Below are 16,519 nucleotides of genomic sequence, written 5' to 3'. Positions count from 1 at the left end.
ATTCAGCGCTAAAAAAATGGTCGCCCCAGGGCTTCGTCATCTGCTGGCCACCGCCGACCAACACGCTGTGGCGCGGCTGGGAAATCTTGTGAACCGGCGATTTCAAACTGTGCGCCAGCACGCGCTCGAACAGCCCGTCCTGGGCAGAACAAGCCCGCGCAAGGCGGTGGACGAGGCCGCCGGTCTGCCGTGCCACAGCCACATTCTCAAGGCACACAGCAAGGCCGGCTACATTGCTGCGTCCGACATTGTGCGCATGTACCAGCTGAAACCGACGAAATACGCCGCCAAGCCCGTTATCAGAGACATAATCAAGGGCCGTTACGTGCAGACGCTGCAGCCGACGGGCGCTTACTACGTGTTTTTCGACTCGTTCGACGACGCGGCGGTGTTCTGGAGCGACGCACGGTCGGCGCTGTTTAACGGCTCGTACGTGTCGTTCACCTTTGTGAACTTTGAGGACGAGATGGGCCAGATGTTCTTCCCCGTGCTTGCTGACACAAGAATCCGCAAGGAGCTGGTGAACTGGGACGCCCTCAAACAGAGCATGGACCATAAAATGCATGCGTTGCAGAAAAGCCCCCACCTATCAAATTTACTGACTCTCCTCAAACAACAGCCGTGGCTGGACCCACAGCAGGACCGCGGACTGCTCGAGTTTCTGCAAGAGCACCCCGTCGAGCGGTGCCAGTGTGTCGTCTTGCACAACATCCCGAAAAACACCAGCCGTCGCCGGCTGCTGGACTCGTTCTGCGAGCTCAATCTGTACCAGGCCCACGAACTCGGTCTGCGCCAGGTGTACACCGACAGAACAACGGGGCTGAGCACGTACGTTGCGATATTCGAGACCGACGCGGACGCGCGGCGGTGTGTGCTGATGGCCGACGGCGAACACCTATTCTACGATGCGGAACTGCCGCTCGTGCGCGCAGAGCTGCTCGACGAGAGAATTGGTAGCTAGCTGTTTTTACGACTAGCAACGGCACCCATCAACTGCAAAATACGCTACGTGGACCGTGGGGCGTGCGAAAGTCTTCGTGAACAGGCCGCCTTGGTTGCAGCGACACAACGGCTGTTCCCGTACAGAAAGAGCAGCACAAAGTGATTCCTAGAAGGAGTTTCTGTTTATTTGGGTCGATGCGGGCAACGCAGACGGCCGATCCGAGATTGACGCACGGGAGCAAAGGGTGGAAAAAAAGAGCTCTTGAAGGGGGCCAAAAGCCGTCCAGGGCCGTCGGTGCAGCGAGTAGCGCAGAACGCCAGGCAGGCCGCAGGCTGAGCAGCAAACAGTGTGCATTTATTTATCTTATCGAAATATTTTCCAGATAATCGAATAATGCAAATACGTGCGAATTTTTGAAATCGAAATAATCACGAGTATTCAGACATTTAATTTCTAGATCCCTGGAGCCTTCATTTATGTTTCGAGTATCTGTCTACGACGTTTCGGGGTCGCCGGACGCGGCTGGGCAGGCGCGCGCGTGCGTGCGAAGTCTCGCGACACTGGCGGCCGCACACCGGGTGGCGGAGATCGCTGTTCTCGGGGACAGCCTGGAAAGCGTGCATGTGGCTGTGGCGGAGCTCGAGCGCCACGGATGGGGCGCGCGGGTGCGGCGGGGCAGGATCGTGGGGCAGAGGGGTGTTCGGGTGTGGTTCGAGGCGGCGATCGGCCCACACCCCGCACCACAGGCCAAGCTATAGCGTATCTACTCCTCGAAGCGGCGCCAGCCCTCGCGGACCAGCGTCCATCTCTCGTTCTCAACTAGCACGTATTTTTCCCAGATGCCCTTCTTCTTCCAGAGCACGACGATGCTCTCGTTGTCGGCCCAGCCGAGCACGCCGCAGTCGTTGACGGCGTCGTCCTTCGTGTCGATGTGGTAGCTGACAAAAGACCACACGGAGCGGAAGTACGTCGGCATGAGCGGGACCGCGCTGAGCAGGTGGAGCCGGTTGCTCATGGCGGACCGGGGCTGCGGGTCGGCCACGGCGAGATTGTACACGTGGAGAGTGTTTTTGTCGCTGAGCACGGCGAGCTTGGAGTCGTCGGGCGAGAACTTGATGGAGGTGACGGTGGCGCGGTCGAGGCCGCGCCGCAGCTCGAAGCGCAGCGAGCACTTGGCGGTGTCGTGGATGCGGATGATGGTGCCTGTTTGCGACGCGGACGCGATCAGGTGGCCCGCGTTGGAGATGGCGAGACACTGGATCTTGGACCTGTGGGCCTTGATGATGGAGATGAGGTTGCGGTCGCGGTGTGCGGGCGAGACGTCGACGAGCTGGATCTGGCCAATAGCGCGGCCGGGGAACGCGAGGACGCTGGTCTGCTCGTTGACACTCAGCTCGGCCACGCCGGCGTCGTTGTCGTAGGTCTCGTGCTGGGCGAGCAGCTTGGGCTTGGACTCGAACGCGTGGATCAGGACCTTGTTTTTCAGCACCACGACGATCAGAATCCGCGAGAGCAGCACGTTGAGGATCGGGCTCATGAACTCCAGCATGATCGACGGCTTCTTCTTCAGGTCGTCCCAGATGCACAGCTTGTTGACGGGGAACCGCGGCTGGCGGCCGCCGCCGACGAGCGCGACGTAGTTCGTGCGGTGCAGCATTGCGATCAGGCCGACGCCGCCGCTCGTGCTGAACGTGCGCTTCATGCGCAGCTCCATCGGGTCGGTGTTGTACACCTGGAACCCGGTCTCGTGGCACACGGCGAAGCACGACTGGTCCTGGTTGAACGCGGCGTTGAGCACGGCCGGCTCGCGCGCGGCCACGGGCTCGATAGGCCGGTGCGTGTTCATGGACAAAAATAATTAAATTAAATAATTATTTCGTATTTTTTGCTTTGTTTCACCTGACCCTACCAGTTTCCCGTCCATGACGCTCTTCCGCGGCCAGGTGCCCAATCCCGCTGGAGTGTACCCGCTCAACGGCGAGGACGCCAGCGGCGCCAGGGAGCCCGTCTTCCCCGACTTCAGGATCTGGAAACACTCCGCCAAGGACGACATCATCATGAAAAACCACCTGCAAAAAGGCTACTACGAGACCGCCGCCGTGCCGAGCGAGTCGCACTCGGGCCGCCAGATCTTCACGCAGCTGCTCAACCGCACCACGCCCGACGTCGCCGAGCCCGGCCCGCGCTGGAAAATGGGTCTGCTGAGCGACGTCATGGTGCGCGCGCTCGCGCGCCGCCGCGAGATCAACAAGATTCGCTCCAAGTCGACGTACCGCCCGCCGCCGCGCGTCACGCTCACCGACCACAAGCGCGACCTGTGGATGCGCAACCTCGCGGACGCGTCGATCCCGCTGCGCCAGCTTGCCCGCGCCATCCCGCACGGCCTGCGCAACCGGTTTTTGCTCGAGCAGTGTCTAGCGCACCGCGTGCCGGTGCTGCGCGCCGTGTGGCTCGTGCGCTGCGTCTCGGCGAACGAGCAGCGCCAGCTGAAGCGCAAGTTGCCCAACCCGGCTGCGCTGGGCAAGTGGATGGTCGAGTGGACCGAGCAGGTGGTGCAGTTTCTCGAGCAGGTCGTTGCCGCCTCGTTTGCGCCCGCGAACCGCGACGCGTGGCGGCTCCGGCTCGGCTACGTCCTCGACCTCAGCAGCAACCTGTACCTGGAGGACCTGCTCAGCAGAGACACGTTTCTCGCGTGGATCGTTAACTATCTGGACCGGCTGCTGCGCTCGGGCCAGCATAAGCTTGTGGCCGTGCACTTCCAGTTTCTGCGTCTTTTCTGGTCCAAGCTCATCGCCGTCGACTACATCTCCAAGGAGCTGGGCGAGAAACTGCTGCGCGCGGTGTCGGCGGTGCAGCAGCCACGGCTGCTTGCCGAGTTCCGGCTGCTCGTGCAGTACCTGTTCTACTACAACTCGGACGCGTTTATCATTCCAAACTCGTGGAACGCGCTCAAGGCGACGCTGCGCTCCGTGATCGACGTGTCGTACCCGCCCGTGTGCGAGCAGTACAAGCTGATCGCGTACCGCAACGAGTCGATGATGATCGACGAGTCTGCCGAGGACGCGTACACCAACTTTGGCAGCAGGCGGGCCGTCGCGGCGATGCTGCGGCTCGAGGCCGTGCGCACGCTGTCGCTGCGGACGCTGTGCCGCGACACGTTCGAGGACTCGTCCGACGACGACGCGGGCGCGGCAGACGACTGGAAAGCCACGCTGGGCCTGCTTCTGCGGTGGAGCGTCACGACGCTGCGCGAACAGGACAGCGGCGCGCGCATCTGCGCCGTGTGCTCGCTGCTGCGGCTCCAGGTGCAGCAGCTCGCGCAAGTCAAGTCCAGGAAGAACAAGCACCTCAAGCTCGAGCTCGAGATGGCCATCATCGACTTCGCGTACCAGATGGCCGAGACGCTGCGGTTCGGCGAGCCCGAACACAGCGTGTACAGCCTGTCGCGGTTTTTGCTGCTGGTGACCGAGCTGCACGCTCTGGGGCTGTTTGTGCTGTCGTCGTACCTGCGGCGACTGATTGCTTCGGGCGTGATCTATCTACAGGACGCGGACTCGTCGTGCTACGTGCACCTGCTGATTCTGGACGCGTTGCCCGTGCAGGACTCGAACGCGCGCAACATCCTGCGGCGGCTCGCGGACACGACGGGCGTGGCCCTGCGCACGGCAGAGACCCCGTCGCTGCAGGAGCGGCTCGCCGCAGCGCTGGACTCGCTGCCGGCCACTTTTGACGTGGCCGCGCTCTGGCCGTGCGACGAAGACGACCCGCACGCCGAGCCGCTCGACACCGGCTCCCGCGTGCGGCTGTACCCCTGGTTCAGCGCGCGGCTGCGCCAGGACGCCCTGTGGCTGCAGACGCCCGACGCGCTGCTGTTTGTGTACCGGCTGTGCAACGAGCGGTTTCGCCAGACAGCGCCGTTTCTTGCGCTAGCCGTCGAGCACGCCGACACACAGCCAACTGTGCCGCGCGAAACGCTGCTGCTGCTGCTGCGGCTGGTTGCGCACCACACAGACCTGCTGGCGTGCTGCCACGACGGCGAGCAGTCGCTGCTACAAAGAGTGCACGCTTTGCTCGCCGCATGGGCGCAGAAGGACAAGCACGGCGTGTGCACTCTGCTGCTGGACGTGCGTTTCGACACGCAACTGATGCCGCCGCTGGATCCTAAGCACACAGACTTCACGCTCGACCAGCTCGACACGAGCCTGCTTGGGCTGCTGGGCCTGTCGTCGCCCGAGCGGTTGCTGAACGCGGCCGAGTTCTCGCACTCGCTCAACCAGGCCATCACGCAGTACTGGAACGCAGCCAGCGACGTTGCGTATACCCCCACGAGCAGCCCGCCTGTTGCACGACTCCTGAAACAGCTCCAGCTCTGGCGGCGCGCCGATTTCGGCGCTGTGCTGCTCTCGCACCTGCGCAAGTTTGTGCTGCCGACGCTGTCGCTCGACTACGATGCGTCGCTGCGGCTCGTGCTGCGGCTTGTCATCGACGGCTTTGTCGACATCCACGCCGTTCTGCAGCTGTTTGCCGGCGCGACGGGCGACGATTTCCATAGCAACGGCGGCGAGCGGCTCGCGTGGGACCTGCTGTTCTGCGACGAGTTCGAGCTCACGCCCCACGACGCGCAGCTGCTCGCGTGCGAGCGCAAGGCGTACCGTCTGGGCCACACGGCCGCGTTTGCGCGACACCTTGCGCGCGTGCTGTGCAAGGCGCCCGTCGCCACGCCGCGGCCGGCCTCGTCGCTCACCGACGTGAATCTCGTGACTGCCGACGTCGGCGTCGGCGTCGACGATCTCAACCCGCTCTCAGAGCTGTCTGTGGTGCCCGTTGAGCAGACGCCGTCCGGGCGACTGCTGCGCCCGACGGCCAAGATGCGCCGCCCCAACGCGCTTATCGCTAACGGCGTGTGGTTCATATTGGCAGCAGACAGGCACCTGCTGCTGGGCTCGTTGCGCGACGCAGAACCCGCCAGGCCACAGACGCAGAACCTGCTGACGCTGGTAGGCGTCGCCGGCGACGAGTCCGCGCAAGCCCCGCTAGTCCCACTCGTGCGCAAGCTGAACTACTTCTCGCTGCCGCTGGCGCAGCTGCTGTTTGCCCGACTGTTGCCAGAGACCGCGCGCGACGAAGGTCTTGCGGACCTGCTCCTGGGGCTGCTCGCGCAGCTGGACCCCGGCAGCGCCGTGCTCGCGGGCGACCTGTTCGAGCTGCTCGACGACTCCTTCAAACTGCGCGTGCTCCACTGCTGTGAAGAGCTGTATCTGGGCTCGGAGCACTTCCCGCGGCTGCTTGTCAACGGGCGCAACTGCGCGCGCATGCTGATGGACGTCGCGTCCGCATGCTCGCGGCTGCGCCAGCCCAAGACCATCGCGCTCAGCGACTCTCTGGTGTTCTCGCTCAACCTGTCGCTCGAAAAGCTCATGTACTACTGCTCAAACATGGACGCGACCCGCAGCCTGGACGATCTCGAGCACGCGGTGATGTTTGTGTCGCGGATCGTGCTCATCCACCGGGGCTTTTTGGTGGACCTGATTCTGAAGCGGTCGGTCAATTTACAACGAGACGTGTTTCTGGTGAATCTAACCAAGCTGTTCAGCCACGCGGTGATGGAGCGCAACTTCCGGCTGAAAAACCTGCTCTACGACACGCTCATCTCTTTGAAAGTGCAGCTGGCCGAGACGCTGAACACGCCGAGCCAGCCGGCCACGCAGACGCCGCAGCCACCGTTTATCACGTCGCTGTCGCTGAGCAAAGGAACACCGACGTCGTCGTCGTTTTTGTCGCCGACGAACTCGCCGCTGCCGACGGCCGGCGCGCAGGAGCGCACTGTGCACACGATGAACATCACGCCGCCAAGCTACAACAACAAGCTCAAGTTCCTGCTGGAAGACCCGCGGTTTGTGCGGTTGCGCGACGACCCCTTGCCCGAAAGCGAGCACAGGTACTACTTGGTAGACACGGCGGGCGAGACGATGGTGCGGTTCCACGTGCGCGGCGCGGAGCTCATCGAGGACGCGACGCCCAGCACGGGCGTCAATGACGCGTGCGTGAGCCTGCAGTTCTTCAACGCCAGCATTGAGAAGAAAAACCCGGCATAGTTATATCAAAATATAACACCATTTATTATTCAGCTATGTATTCGTCCAATTTCATTTCAGAGTCCTTAGAGGGCAGAGACAACGGCTCCCAGGGTCACCAGACCAGCAAACAGGGCGACCAGCTTGGAGTTGGAGCCAGAGTAGGAGATTGGGTTGGAGAGAGCGGCAGCGCCGGCAGAGGAGCTGGAAGAAGAGCCAGAGGAGCCGGACGCAGAGTGAGAGCCAGCGGCGCTGGAGGCAGCAACGTTAGCGGTGCCGACCAAGCTGTAGGAGTGTGCGGAAGAAGCCATTGTGATTTATCAGAGGAGTTTTTTGTGATGTCGAGACACGGTGGGAGACAGGCCTATTTATATTTGTAGACGGTTCCAGATCAGTGCCAACACGGTTCTATTTTTGGAATGGGAAGGAGTGCGGCTCGATAAAAAAAATCTAGCCCAAAGGGGAAATCCTGCTAGTTACAGAAAGAGGTAAATATTGCTTCCGACTAGCCATCTCAGGCTCGAATCAGATTTGGCAAAACCTCGAAGATCTGCAAACAGGCGAAGAACTAGTATGGAGGTGGCACTTCGAACGGCCGCCAGAGGCCTCGGATACCTTGCAATGCACCCACGTGCGCCTCCTTGGCGTGAATTCTGTGCATCGTGTCACAGGGGCTGGTTCCTACCGCGTTTTCGACGATTAGGTAAGCGGCAGTCCATATGTTATTAATATCCCCAAATCGGTAACGTAATGACGAACAAATGGCTGGTTTCTTGGAGCAGGGCTTGGCAGCAGATGCTTAGCGAGGCCTGGTATAAGAAGCCGGTCCCAAGGCGGCGATGATCTGCCAGATCATGCTTCCAACAGTCTACGCGCATAACATCGCTCTTGCTGCAGTGCCATTTTTCGCCGGTGTCTACGCCGGTAGCGGGTCCCTGGACGACGACGGTCTTGGCTCAGGGGAGTCCAACGAGTCCGCTGCGGCTTCCGTGGCTGTGGAAACGTCAGCTGCGGGAGAAACTGCTGAAACCGTTGCCACTGGCACCGCCACGAACACACTGACGACCGCCACCGAGGGCCAATGGCAGGCAGAACAAACCACCACCTCCGTCGCCGCCTGGGAAGAAACCAGCACCACCGCCTGGGATCAGCTGGTCTCTGCCTCTATCACCGACTCCGTCTCCGACACCGCTTCCACCGCCAGTTCCGGCTGCGGAGGCGCATACGCCCAGTGCGGTGGCCTGGGCTATTCTGGGAACACCTGCTGCCTGGCCGGGTACCAATGTGTGACGGCCAACAGCTACTGGGCGCGGTGTGTGGCCGCAACGACGCTCGCCTCGCGAGCTGCCAGTGGTTCCGCAAGGGCCTCCGTCAGTGCCTCCACCAGCGGCACAACCTACACCACCACATACACCACGCACTTCTCCTCCACTGTCCAGCAGAGCGGCTCCTCGTACGTCACCGAAGGCAGCTCCGTGGTAACGTCTGTTGTCCAGAGCAGTTCAGTCGCGATTGTGTCCGAAGGCAACGGCGGCGCTCCTCTAAGAACTTACGAGGGCTCGTGGAAAAGCAAGGCACTGGTTGCTGGGCTTTTGGGGATGTCTCTGTTGGTGGGAATAAATTAGGGGCAAAAATGGGATTTAAAAAAAAAGGAAATAAAAAGAAGGAATAAATACAGCCTGCGCATTTATAAATACTATCTTCGCCTGTACAGTCTATAGAAAAAGCGCATGTTCTCCAACTTCAAAGGATACTCGACGCCGCCCGGGACGCGGTACCACTCGCTGTCGCTGGACGCCACAAGCTCCCAGTCGCGCGCGCGGCCAGGAGGCCCACAAAGGACAGTGTCAACGAGGAAGTACACGGGGAACCGCTTGGAGCCCACTGTGATGTGCGAATAGGAGCCCGCAGACTCCAGAACCAGAAACAACGTGCCCGGTCGGCACATCGACAGCCCGTTCAGCAAGGCTATGGCCTGCGTCTTGTTCTCGGCAAAGAGCTCGTTTGTCGTGAAGCAGCACGTGATCAGGTCAGCCCCCTGCAGTCTGTCCATCACCGTTGCCGGCAGCTGCAGCACGTCGTCGAGCACGAACTCGAACGCCAGCGAGTGCTGCGCGTTGACCAGCCGCGGCCGCACCCACTGGTCCGTCACATACGCCGCGATCTTGCCCACCACGCTGCTCCAGTCGCTGATGTCGACGGCTGTCACGTGCCACGACCGTGCCGGACTGCTGATTGGCAGCGTTTCGAGCAGCCCGCCAAAAACACTGCCCAGTGCAACCAGCTCTGCGCCGGCTCCCGCGCCGATGTTCACGACCCGTACACGCTCCTGCCGCGCCAGCAAGTCGCCGATCGCGCCCCGCGCGAAAAACCAGCTGTACGCAAGGCTCCGCGACGACGACCACCGCGCAGCGTACGCCCGTCGCTTGTCCTCTGTGCTGAAGGCCTCCATATAGTTCCTGTTGAACAGGTCGCCCTTGACCTGCTGCACAACGGCGTCGGTGTCGGGAGCGACCCACGGCACAAAGAGCGCCAACGTCTCCGTCTCAGACAGCCGCAGCTCATTCTGGGAGGCGGCCTCGAGATGCTCTTTTTTGGCGGCCGTTCGCGCAATCCGCCTGCTCATTATAAAATTTTTTTCCCCGTGGAAAATTCTTTACCATTTAATCTTCACCACTGGCTGGCCGCTGCTTTGTTAGCGGCCGCTTGTGGTGCTTGTCGGCGCTCGAGAAGCTAGTACAATCTCCTGTCTACCGTCCGCACGGACGCGTATCGATGGGAGGCCGTCCTCCGGGACTATGGTACAGGAAGCTCCGTCGAGGGATTGCAAAGCAAACGGGCCTGGAACTCTCACTAGTGTGATCGAGTTCGGCCTGTGGCGGTATATTCCTAATCCTTACGAAGTTCCTAGGAACAGTGATCGTTTGGGAAACAACCATATCGCATACATTCACCTGTAGTTCGCCTATACCCTAGCAGCACGAGCTGCCTGTAACAGAGCTCTGCTGGTGCACGTTGAGCTTGTCTGCTGGCGCGGCCAGGTCCTCGCCGTTCTTCTCCAGAATCAGCGACGCCAGCTTGTAGAACATCTCGTTGACGTTCAGCCCGGACTTCGCACTCGCCTCCATGAAGGGCACGTTCAGCTCCTCGGCCAGCTGCTCGCCCTGCTTCTCGCTCACCTGTCTGCTTTCCGTGTCGTCGCACTTGTTGCCCACCAGAAACAGCTGCGCTTCGTCCTTGGCGTGCTGGTTGACCGTCTGGTACCACTTCTTGACGCTGTCGAACGAGTTCTCGTCGCACACGTCGTACACAATGATGATGCCCATCGCCCCGCGGTAGTACGCCGTCGTGATGGTCCGGAACCGCTCCTGCCCCGCCGTGTCCCACACCTGCAGCTTGATCTTGCTGCCGTTGAGCTCGATCGTCTTGATTTTGAAGTCGATGCCGATCGTCGTGATGAACGAGGGGTTGAACTTGTCGTCCACGAACCGCAGAAGCAGACACGACTTGCCCACGCCGGAGTCGCCGACAAGCAGCAGCTTCATGGTCTTGTCAAACGTCTTTGCGCGATTTGCCGACATGGTTGTTTTTTACACTTGTCTTTAGCAGATAAAGAAAATCGGGGGCCGCACCGTAGCGCATTTATATATATTTGCGAGCAACAGGGGCCCCGCAAAAGGCGACGTGCGGGCGCGGGAGCCGCGAGCAGCGCTGGCAAGGCCTGCTGCTGCACACAGCTGCTCGCCAGCGCCGACGAGGGCCCTCGTCGGCGGCGTGTCCGGGTAACCCACCCTCCAGCGCTACACCTGGCGTCCCGGGTAACTCTTTTTTCTTCCATCTTTTCTTCAACATGCCCACCGTCGCCGTGGACAAAGCCGACCTGTTTGCCCTGCTGGGCAAGAACTACACCACGGACGAGTTCGACGAGCTGTGCTTCCAGTTCGGGATCGAGCTCGACGAGGACACCACCCCCGACGTCCAGGGCACCGACGAGAGGCCGCAGCTGAAAATAGAGGTCGGTGCAAACAGATACGACATGCTGTGCATCGAGGGCATTGCGCAGGCGCTGAACGAGTACCTGGGCCGCGTGGCGCCGCCTAATTATAGACTCAGCGCGCCAACGACCAGTCTGACGGTCAAGCAGTCGACCGAGCAGATCAGGCCGTACGCGTGCGCAGCCATCCTGCGCGGGATCCACTTCACCCAGCGGTCGTACGACTCGTTCATCGCGCTGCAGGACAAGCTGCACACCAACCTGTGCAGACACAGGACGCTGGTGGCGATGGGGACACACGACCTGGACACGCTGAAGCCTCCGTTCACGTACGAGGCGCTCAGCCCGTCGGAGATCAAGTTTGTGCCTCTGAACCAGACGGTCGAGCTGGACGGCCACGAGCTGATGGAGTTCTACGAAAAGGACAAGAACCTCGGCAAATACCTGCACATCATCAGAGACTCGCCGGTGTACCCTGTGATACTGGACTCGAACAGGACGGTGTGCTCGCTGCCTCCGATCATCAACTCGGAGCACTCCAAGGTGAGTCTCAGCACGAGGAACGTCTTCATTGAGATCACGGCCACCGACCGCACCAAGGCAGAGATAGTCGTCAACCAGCTGGTCGCGATGTTCTCGAGGTACTGCGAGCAGCCGTTCAGCGTCGAGCCGGTCGAGATCGTGTCGCCACACAACCACGAGTCGCGGCTGTGTCCCGACTTCACCGAGCGCACGCTCCAGTGCGAGGTTCCCTACATCAACTCGTGTCTCGGCCTGCAGCTGAGCCCGGCAGAGGTGTGCAAGCTGCTGTCCAAGATGTCTGTCCAGGCGGCGCCTTCGCCGTCCAGCAAAGACGTCATCGACGTGAAGATCCCGATCACAAGGCCGGACATCCTGCACCAGTGCGACGTCATGGAGGACTGCGCCATTGCGTACGGCTACGACAACCTCCGGAAGACTACTCCGAAGACCGCGGCTACTGTGGCGCAGCCGCTGCCGATCAACAAGGTGGCCGACATCCTGAGGGTCGCGTCGGCGCAGAGCGGCTGGCTCGAGGTGATGCCGCTGACGCTCTGCTCGCACGACGAGAACTTCAAGTTTCTGAACAACCCGGACGACTCCAGGGCCGTCAAGCTGGCCAACCCGAAGACGGTCGAGTACCAGGTGGTGAGAACGAGCCTTGTTCCGGGCATTCTCAAGACCATCAAGGAGAACAAGGACCACTCCCTGCCAATCAGGGTGTTCGAGTGCGGCGACATCGTGCTGAAGGACGACTCCGAGAGAGGCGCCTCGAACCAGAGAAACTGGTGCGCCGCGTACGCCGGCAAGGCGTCGGGCTTCGAGCTGATCCAGGGTCTGCTCGGAAAGGTCATGCAGACCTTCAGAACGCCGTGGCTCTCGGCTGTCGACGCCAAGACCGGCAAGAAGGGCTACTGGATCGAGCAGGACGACTCGGTCAAGATGTATTTTGCTGGACGGGGCGCTAGAATTATGTACAGAGCCAAGCCGGACGCGCCGGCACACGCCATCGGCACCATCGGCGTGCTCCACCCGGAGGTGCTGACCCGGTTCGAGCTGCCGTTTGCCGTCAGTCTCGCCGAGATCAACGCCCAGGTGTTCCTATAGCGTTAATCAGATAAAGGTGACTTCCAGATTGCGCTCGTCGGTCGGGAACTCGTCTTCGTCGTCATAGATGTTCGTAGACTCTTCGTTCTTCCTGTTTTCTGTCTCCACCGCGTTGAGGTTGAGCCTGGCGTGCTCACACGAGCCCGGCTCCCTGCGCTCGTTCAGCCTGAACGGCCGGTACTCCGCGGTCTCCGTCTCTGTCTGCACGACCGTCACGTTGAACGGCGACGCGGTCTTGCGGTCTCCCGCGTCGCACGGCTCGCCCGCCGGCGGCGTCCTCAAGTTGAACTGCTTCAGCTGGCCGGTTTCCGGCTCCGTGCGCGCCTCCTTGGCGATCTGCTCCACCTGCCTGGCCAGCTCGTCCACATCGAACAGCTCCTGCTTCTGCTCCTCCTCCTTGACACCCTCCTCGTACATCTCCCACCACTCCTTGTTGTTCTTGCGGAACAGCTTGTCGTACCACTTCCTGGACTTGGCCGCCTCGCGCTTCTTCGCCGCCTGCTCGAAGTCGTGCACCAGCTTGCGCTGCCGCTTGGTCTCCTCCTCGTCGGGCTGGTCGATCTCCACAAACTCCTCGTTCAGCACCTCCCAGCCCATCTCCTTCATCAGCCGCGGCATCACCTTCCTGTACTCCATGTGTCCCTGGACCAGCTCCGAGCAGTTGAAGTTCTCCACCTCGTCGACGGGCGAGAGTCCTGCCACGCGGCTCAGCCCGCCGCTGGTAGCACGGAACAGATAGCCCAGGATCCAGTCTTTTTTCGAGTACCCGTTCACGAAGCGGCCGCTCACGACCGACCGGGCCATCGCGACCTGGTCCTGCTTCACCACAAACGGCGACCCAAACAGATAAACGTTCTCGACGAGGCCGTAGTCGCCGCGCTTGGCAAGGTCCAGGAGACAGCTGTAGATGACGCGCGCGCCCAGACTGAACCCGACGAGCGTGATCGGCCGGAAGCCCAGCTTGCCGCGGCGCAGCGTGTCGGCCAGCACGAGGCCTGCGCTCCAGGCCCGGTCCAGAGACACGTTCCAGGGGTTGTCCAGCAGATAGCCGAGTTTCGAGAGCATCATCGGCAGCTGCACGGCGGCCATCAGCGTGATGAGGATCGTGCTGCCCAGAATCTGCTGGATCGACTGCGTGAGCACCTCCGACGCCAGAATGTTGATGGTCTGGCCCATGCTCGTGAGCATCTCCGGCTCCCACAGCAGCGAGTACAGATCGCCCATCACAGGGTCGATCGTGCTAAACGGCAGCCGCACGTCGTCCATCTTGCCCGACATCCACCCGCTCACCGTGAGGACCAGGTTCACGCGGCCCGTGTTGTGCAGCGGCTTGAACTCAAACGTGTTGACGGCGCCCACGCGTCGTCCCATGCCCTTGTTGCCGATCCGCATGCCGGTCAGAACGCCCGTCGACGTGATGATCGTGGTGCCTGCGGTGCCTGCCAGAAACCCAGACGTGCCGCCTATGCCGACCGTGGTGAGCCCCGCAGCCAGCCCGGCACCGATGACGGGAGCCAGCATGCCGGCGCTCAGGCCGATCACCAGCCCGCCGGCCACGGTCGCAAACCCGATCTTGACGAGCTTCTGCTTGCGGAACTTGCGCTTGTGCTCGGCCAGGATGTCCTTCTCGTCCCAGACCTGCGAGTTGTTGAGCCGTGCCATCGACGCCTCCATCTCGAGCGCGTCGGTGATGCGCCGCTCGAACTGGAACACCGCCAGCTGGTCGAGCCCGATCGACGCGGCAAACTGCAGCAGCAGCGTCCGCGACCGCGCGTCGTACGTCGACGACTCCAGCAGCACCAGAAACAGGTCGCAGATCAGCGTCCAGCGGATGTCGATGTCGAGCGTCGCTTCCGACGCGTCGACGCCGATCGTCCGCACAGTCTCGGGCCGCAGCCTGTTGTCGAGCGTGAGGTTCGTGTTGAGCCAGCCGACCAGGTCGCTCGCCTCTATGCCGTGGCAGCTCAGCTTCTCGATCATCTCGCGCTCCGCGCCCTCCCGGATGCCCAGGTGGTCGTACAGCAGCGCCATGACGCCCATGCTCCACCGCGTGAACGACTTCTGCGCCCCAGCGATCTTCTTGTACACGCTCGACGAACCGGACCCGCGCAGCAGCGACAGGTCCAGGTGCAGCCGGAAAATGATCAGCTTGACCAGCGCGGCATACGCCACTTTCTGCGGCTCCGTCAGCATCGCGCGCGTCGAGTACAGCTGCTCCTCGAGCTGCGTCGCGCTCGAGTCGATCGTCTCGTCCATCGCCTCGTCAACCGTCTCGTGTACCGTCTCGTCGGAGCCGTCGCCGTCGCGCAGCCTCCGCAGGTTCGAGTTCTCGTTCTGGAACAGGAAGTCAAACTTCTCGTTCATCTCCAGGTACTTGGCCGCCTCCTCCTGCGCAGAGATCCGCGTGTACCCCTGCGACGACTCGGCCTTGTTGTCTATGGTCTCCGCAGACTGCACAAACGTCTCGATCTTCTCGCCGCGGATGTTGTAGATCTCGTCGTGGTTCACCTGTATGTCCATCTCCTTCCACTCCTCGTCGTCGGACGTGCTGTGGAACGAGCCGTCGTCCTGGTGCGCGGGCGCCTCCAGAGCACCCGCGTCGTCGTTCTCCGGCTCGATCGACGCGAAACCGTGGTCAACGACCGTCACGCTGTCCCCAGCGAGCCGGAACTCGACGAAATCCGTCTCGTCGCTCTGGTCGGGCGTGTCTCGTGGCACCGTGGTCATAGAATCACCTAAAATAAATAAATGCTAAAAAAGACAGATATCATGCACCGCCCGAAACAGACGGCGGGACCTACATTTCTACCATATTCGAATGACACTCTATTACACTATCCCTGTCAGCTACTCCTCGTCCTCGTCGTCGTCAACAGCAACGCTGTAGAACTGCAGCTGGTACTCGTTCTTCTTGACCGACACGAATCTGATCCAGTCTCTGATCTGGTTCTTCTTGAGGTATCTCTTGGAGAGGTACTTGAGGTACTTTCCGGAGAACTTGGTGGTGGACACAACCACCACCTTGGCGGCGCCCTCCTGCGACACGGTGATGTCGTTGCCGAGGTTTCCCAGGTGGCCGTCGACCTTGATGTGCTCGACAAGGTACTTGACGTACGAGGCTGGGTCGAAGACACCGTTCTCGGTTGGGCCGGAGCAGTCGACGGTGAACTTCTTGGCGACTTTTTGGTTTTTCTTAGTCTGAGAGGTTAGGACGGAGAGAGCTACACTCGTGATTACTTTTAAGCCTACCGCAGAAGCGCGAGCTTCACGGAATAGCCATAGAGATTGCGAACGCACCGACCTGCGGTGGAATCACTATAGGGCATAAAAGAAACACCAGTGTATGTCGATACATACGATTGGAGCCATTATGGTGATATCGAGGATGAAAAATTGATTTTTTTTTCGGCAGCCTGAGAAAAACCAGGAAAAAATACAGCCCTCACACAGATCACATGACTCACGGTATATTTACTCCTTACAGTATACACGAACAAAGACCGAGCAGGGCCACGATGTAGCCCCATTTGGGCGAAACCGTGTCTGGAGAACCAGCAGACGACGTTTTCGATGCAAAGCTGGAGGCGCTCGCCGTCAACGGCGTGGCTGTGTCCTCCGTGGTGGATGTGCTCGCGACGCCCAGCAGCGACGCGACTGCCGTCCCTGAGGCGTCGGTGACGAGCGAGTCTGCGTCGACGCTCGACGCGAACGACGTGATGGCCGCGGCAATTGTGCGCGTGGCAGACGAGTACTCAACGTTCGTGACCTTCTGGAAGTCCGAGAAGAAGTGACCCGTGGTTGTCGTCTCTTGTCTTCTGAAAACGTCTAAGTACATGGGACACGAAAAAAAGAGCGGTAGAGATTTAAACCGCTCCAAGCATT

General features: G+C 60.9%; 9 protein-coding genes across 9 annotated transcripts; 5 read left to right on the top strand and 4 right to left on the bottom strand.

The window, feature by feature from the left end:
* Positions 1-16: 16 nt before the first annotated feature.
* Positions 17-961, top strand: KL911_004276 (uncharacterized protein; the record flags this gene model as incomplete). Its single annotated transcript, XM_043199549.1, has 1 exon — positions 17-961. The coding sequence occupies one exon, from the start codon at positions 17-19 to the stop codon at positions 959-961; it is 945 nt and encodes a 314-aa protein (XP_043053100.1).
* Positions 962-1,595: 634 nt separating this feature from the next.
* KL911_004275 (uncharacterized protein) lies at positions 1,596-2,801 on the top strand (the record flags this gene model as incomplete). The annotated part of the gene is made up of 2 exons (XM_043199548.1): positions 1,596-1,743; positions 1,882-2,801. The coding sequence occupies 2 exons, from the start codon at positions 1,596-1,598 to the stop codon at positions 2,799-2,801; spliced, it is 1,068 nt and encodes a 355-aa protein (XP_043053099.1).
* A 64-nt stretch (positions 2,802-2,865) lies between these two features.
* KL911_004274 (uncharacterized protein) lies at positions 2,866-7,038 on the top strand (the record flags this gene model as incomplete). The annotated part of the gene is made up of 1 exon (XM_043199547.1): positions 2,866-7,038. The coding sequence occupies one exon, from the start codon at positions 2,866-2,868 to the stop codon at positions 7,036-7,038; it is 4,173 nt and encodes a 1,390-aa protein (XP_043053098.1).
* Positions 7,039-7,073: 35 nt separating this feature from the next.
* KL911_004273 (uncharacterized protein) lies at positions 7,074-8,642 on the top strand (the record flags this gene model as incomplete). The annotated part of the gene is made up of 2 exons (XM_043199546.1): positions 7,074-7,304; positions 7,869-8,642. 2 exons carry the CDS (start codon positions 7,074-7,076, stop codon positions 8,640-8,642), a joined length of 1,005 nt encoding a protein of 334 aa, XP_043053097.1.
* Positions 8,643-8,713: 71 nt separating this feature from the next.
* Positions 8,714-9,643, bottom strand: KL911_004272 (uncharacterized protein; the record flags this gene model as incomplete). The annotated part of the gene is made up of 1 exon (XM_043199545.1): positions 8,714-9,643. The coding sequence occupies one exon, from the start codon at positions 9,641-9,643 to the stop codon at positions 8,714-8,716; it is 930 nt and encodes a 309-aa protein (XP_043053096.1).
* Positions 9,644-9,989: 346 nt separating this feature from the next.
* Positions 9,990-10,598, bottom strand: KL911_004271 (uncharacterized protein; the record flags this gene model as incomplete). The annotated part of the gene is made up of 1 exon (XM_043199544.1): positions 9,990-10,598. The coding sequence occupies one exon, from the start codon at positions 10,596-10,598 to the stop codon at positions 9,990-9,992; it is 609 nt and encodes a 202-aa protein (XP_043053095.1).
* Positions 10,599-10,867: 269 nt separating this feature from the next.
* On the top strand, positions 10,868-12,637 carry KL911_004270 (uncharacterized protein; the record flags this gene model as incomplete). Its single annotated transcript, XM_043199543.1, has 1 exon — positions 10,868-12,637. The coding sequence occupies one exon, from the start codon at positions 10,868-10,870 to the stop codon at positions 12,635-12,637; it is 1,770 nt and encodes a 589-aa protein (XP_043053094.1).
* Positions 12,638-12,643: 6 nt separating this feature from the next.
* KL911_004269 (uncharacterized protein) lies at positions 12,644-15,364 on the bottom strand (the record flags this gene model as incomplete). The annotated part of the gene is made up of 1 exon (XM_043199541.1): positions 12,644-15,364. The coding sequence occupies one exon, from the start codon at positions 15,362-15,364 to the stop codon at positions 12,644-12,646; it is 2,721 nt and encodes a 906-aa protein (XP_043053093.1).
* A 120-nt stretch (positions 15,365-15,484) lies between these two features.
* Positions 15,485-16,472, bottom strand: KL911_004268 (uncharacterized protein; the record flags this gene model as incomplete). The annotated part of the gene is made up of 2 exons (XM_043199540.1): positions 15,485-15,900; positions 16,139-16,472. The coding sequence occupies 2 exons, from the start codon at positions 16,470-16,472 to the stop codon at positions 15,485-15,487; spliced, it is 750 nt and encodes a 249-aa protein (XP_043053092.1).
* Between the last annotated feature and the right edge of the window lie 47 nt (positions 16,473-16,519).

The sequence above is a fragment of the Ogataea haglerorum genome, assembly GCF_019207285.1.
Source record: "Ogataea haglerorum isolate 81-453-3 chromosome Unknown 81-453-3_NODE_12_length_311171_cov_96.283249, whole genome shotgun sequence".
NCBI classification, from domain to species: Eukaryota; Fungi; Ascomycota; class Pichiomycetes; order Pichiales; family Pichiaceae; genus Ogataea; species Ogataea haglerorum.
The sequence above is the reverse complement of the archived record's forward strand: the minus strand, read 5'-3'. Positions and strand labels throughout refer to the sequence as shown.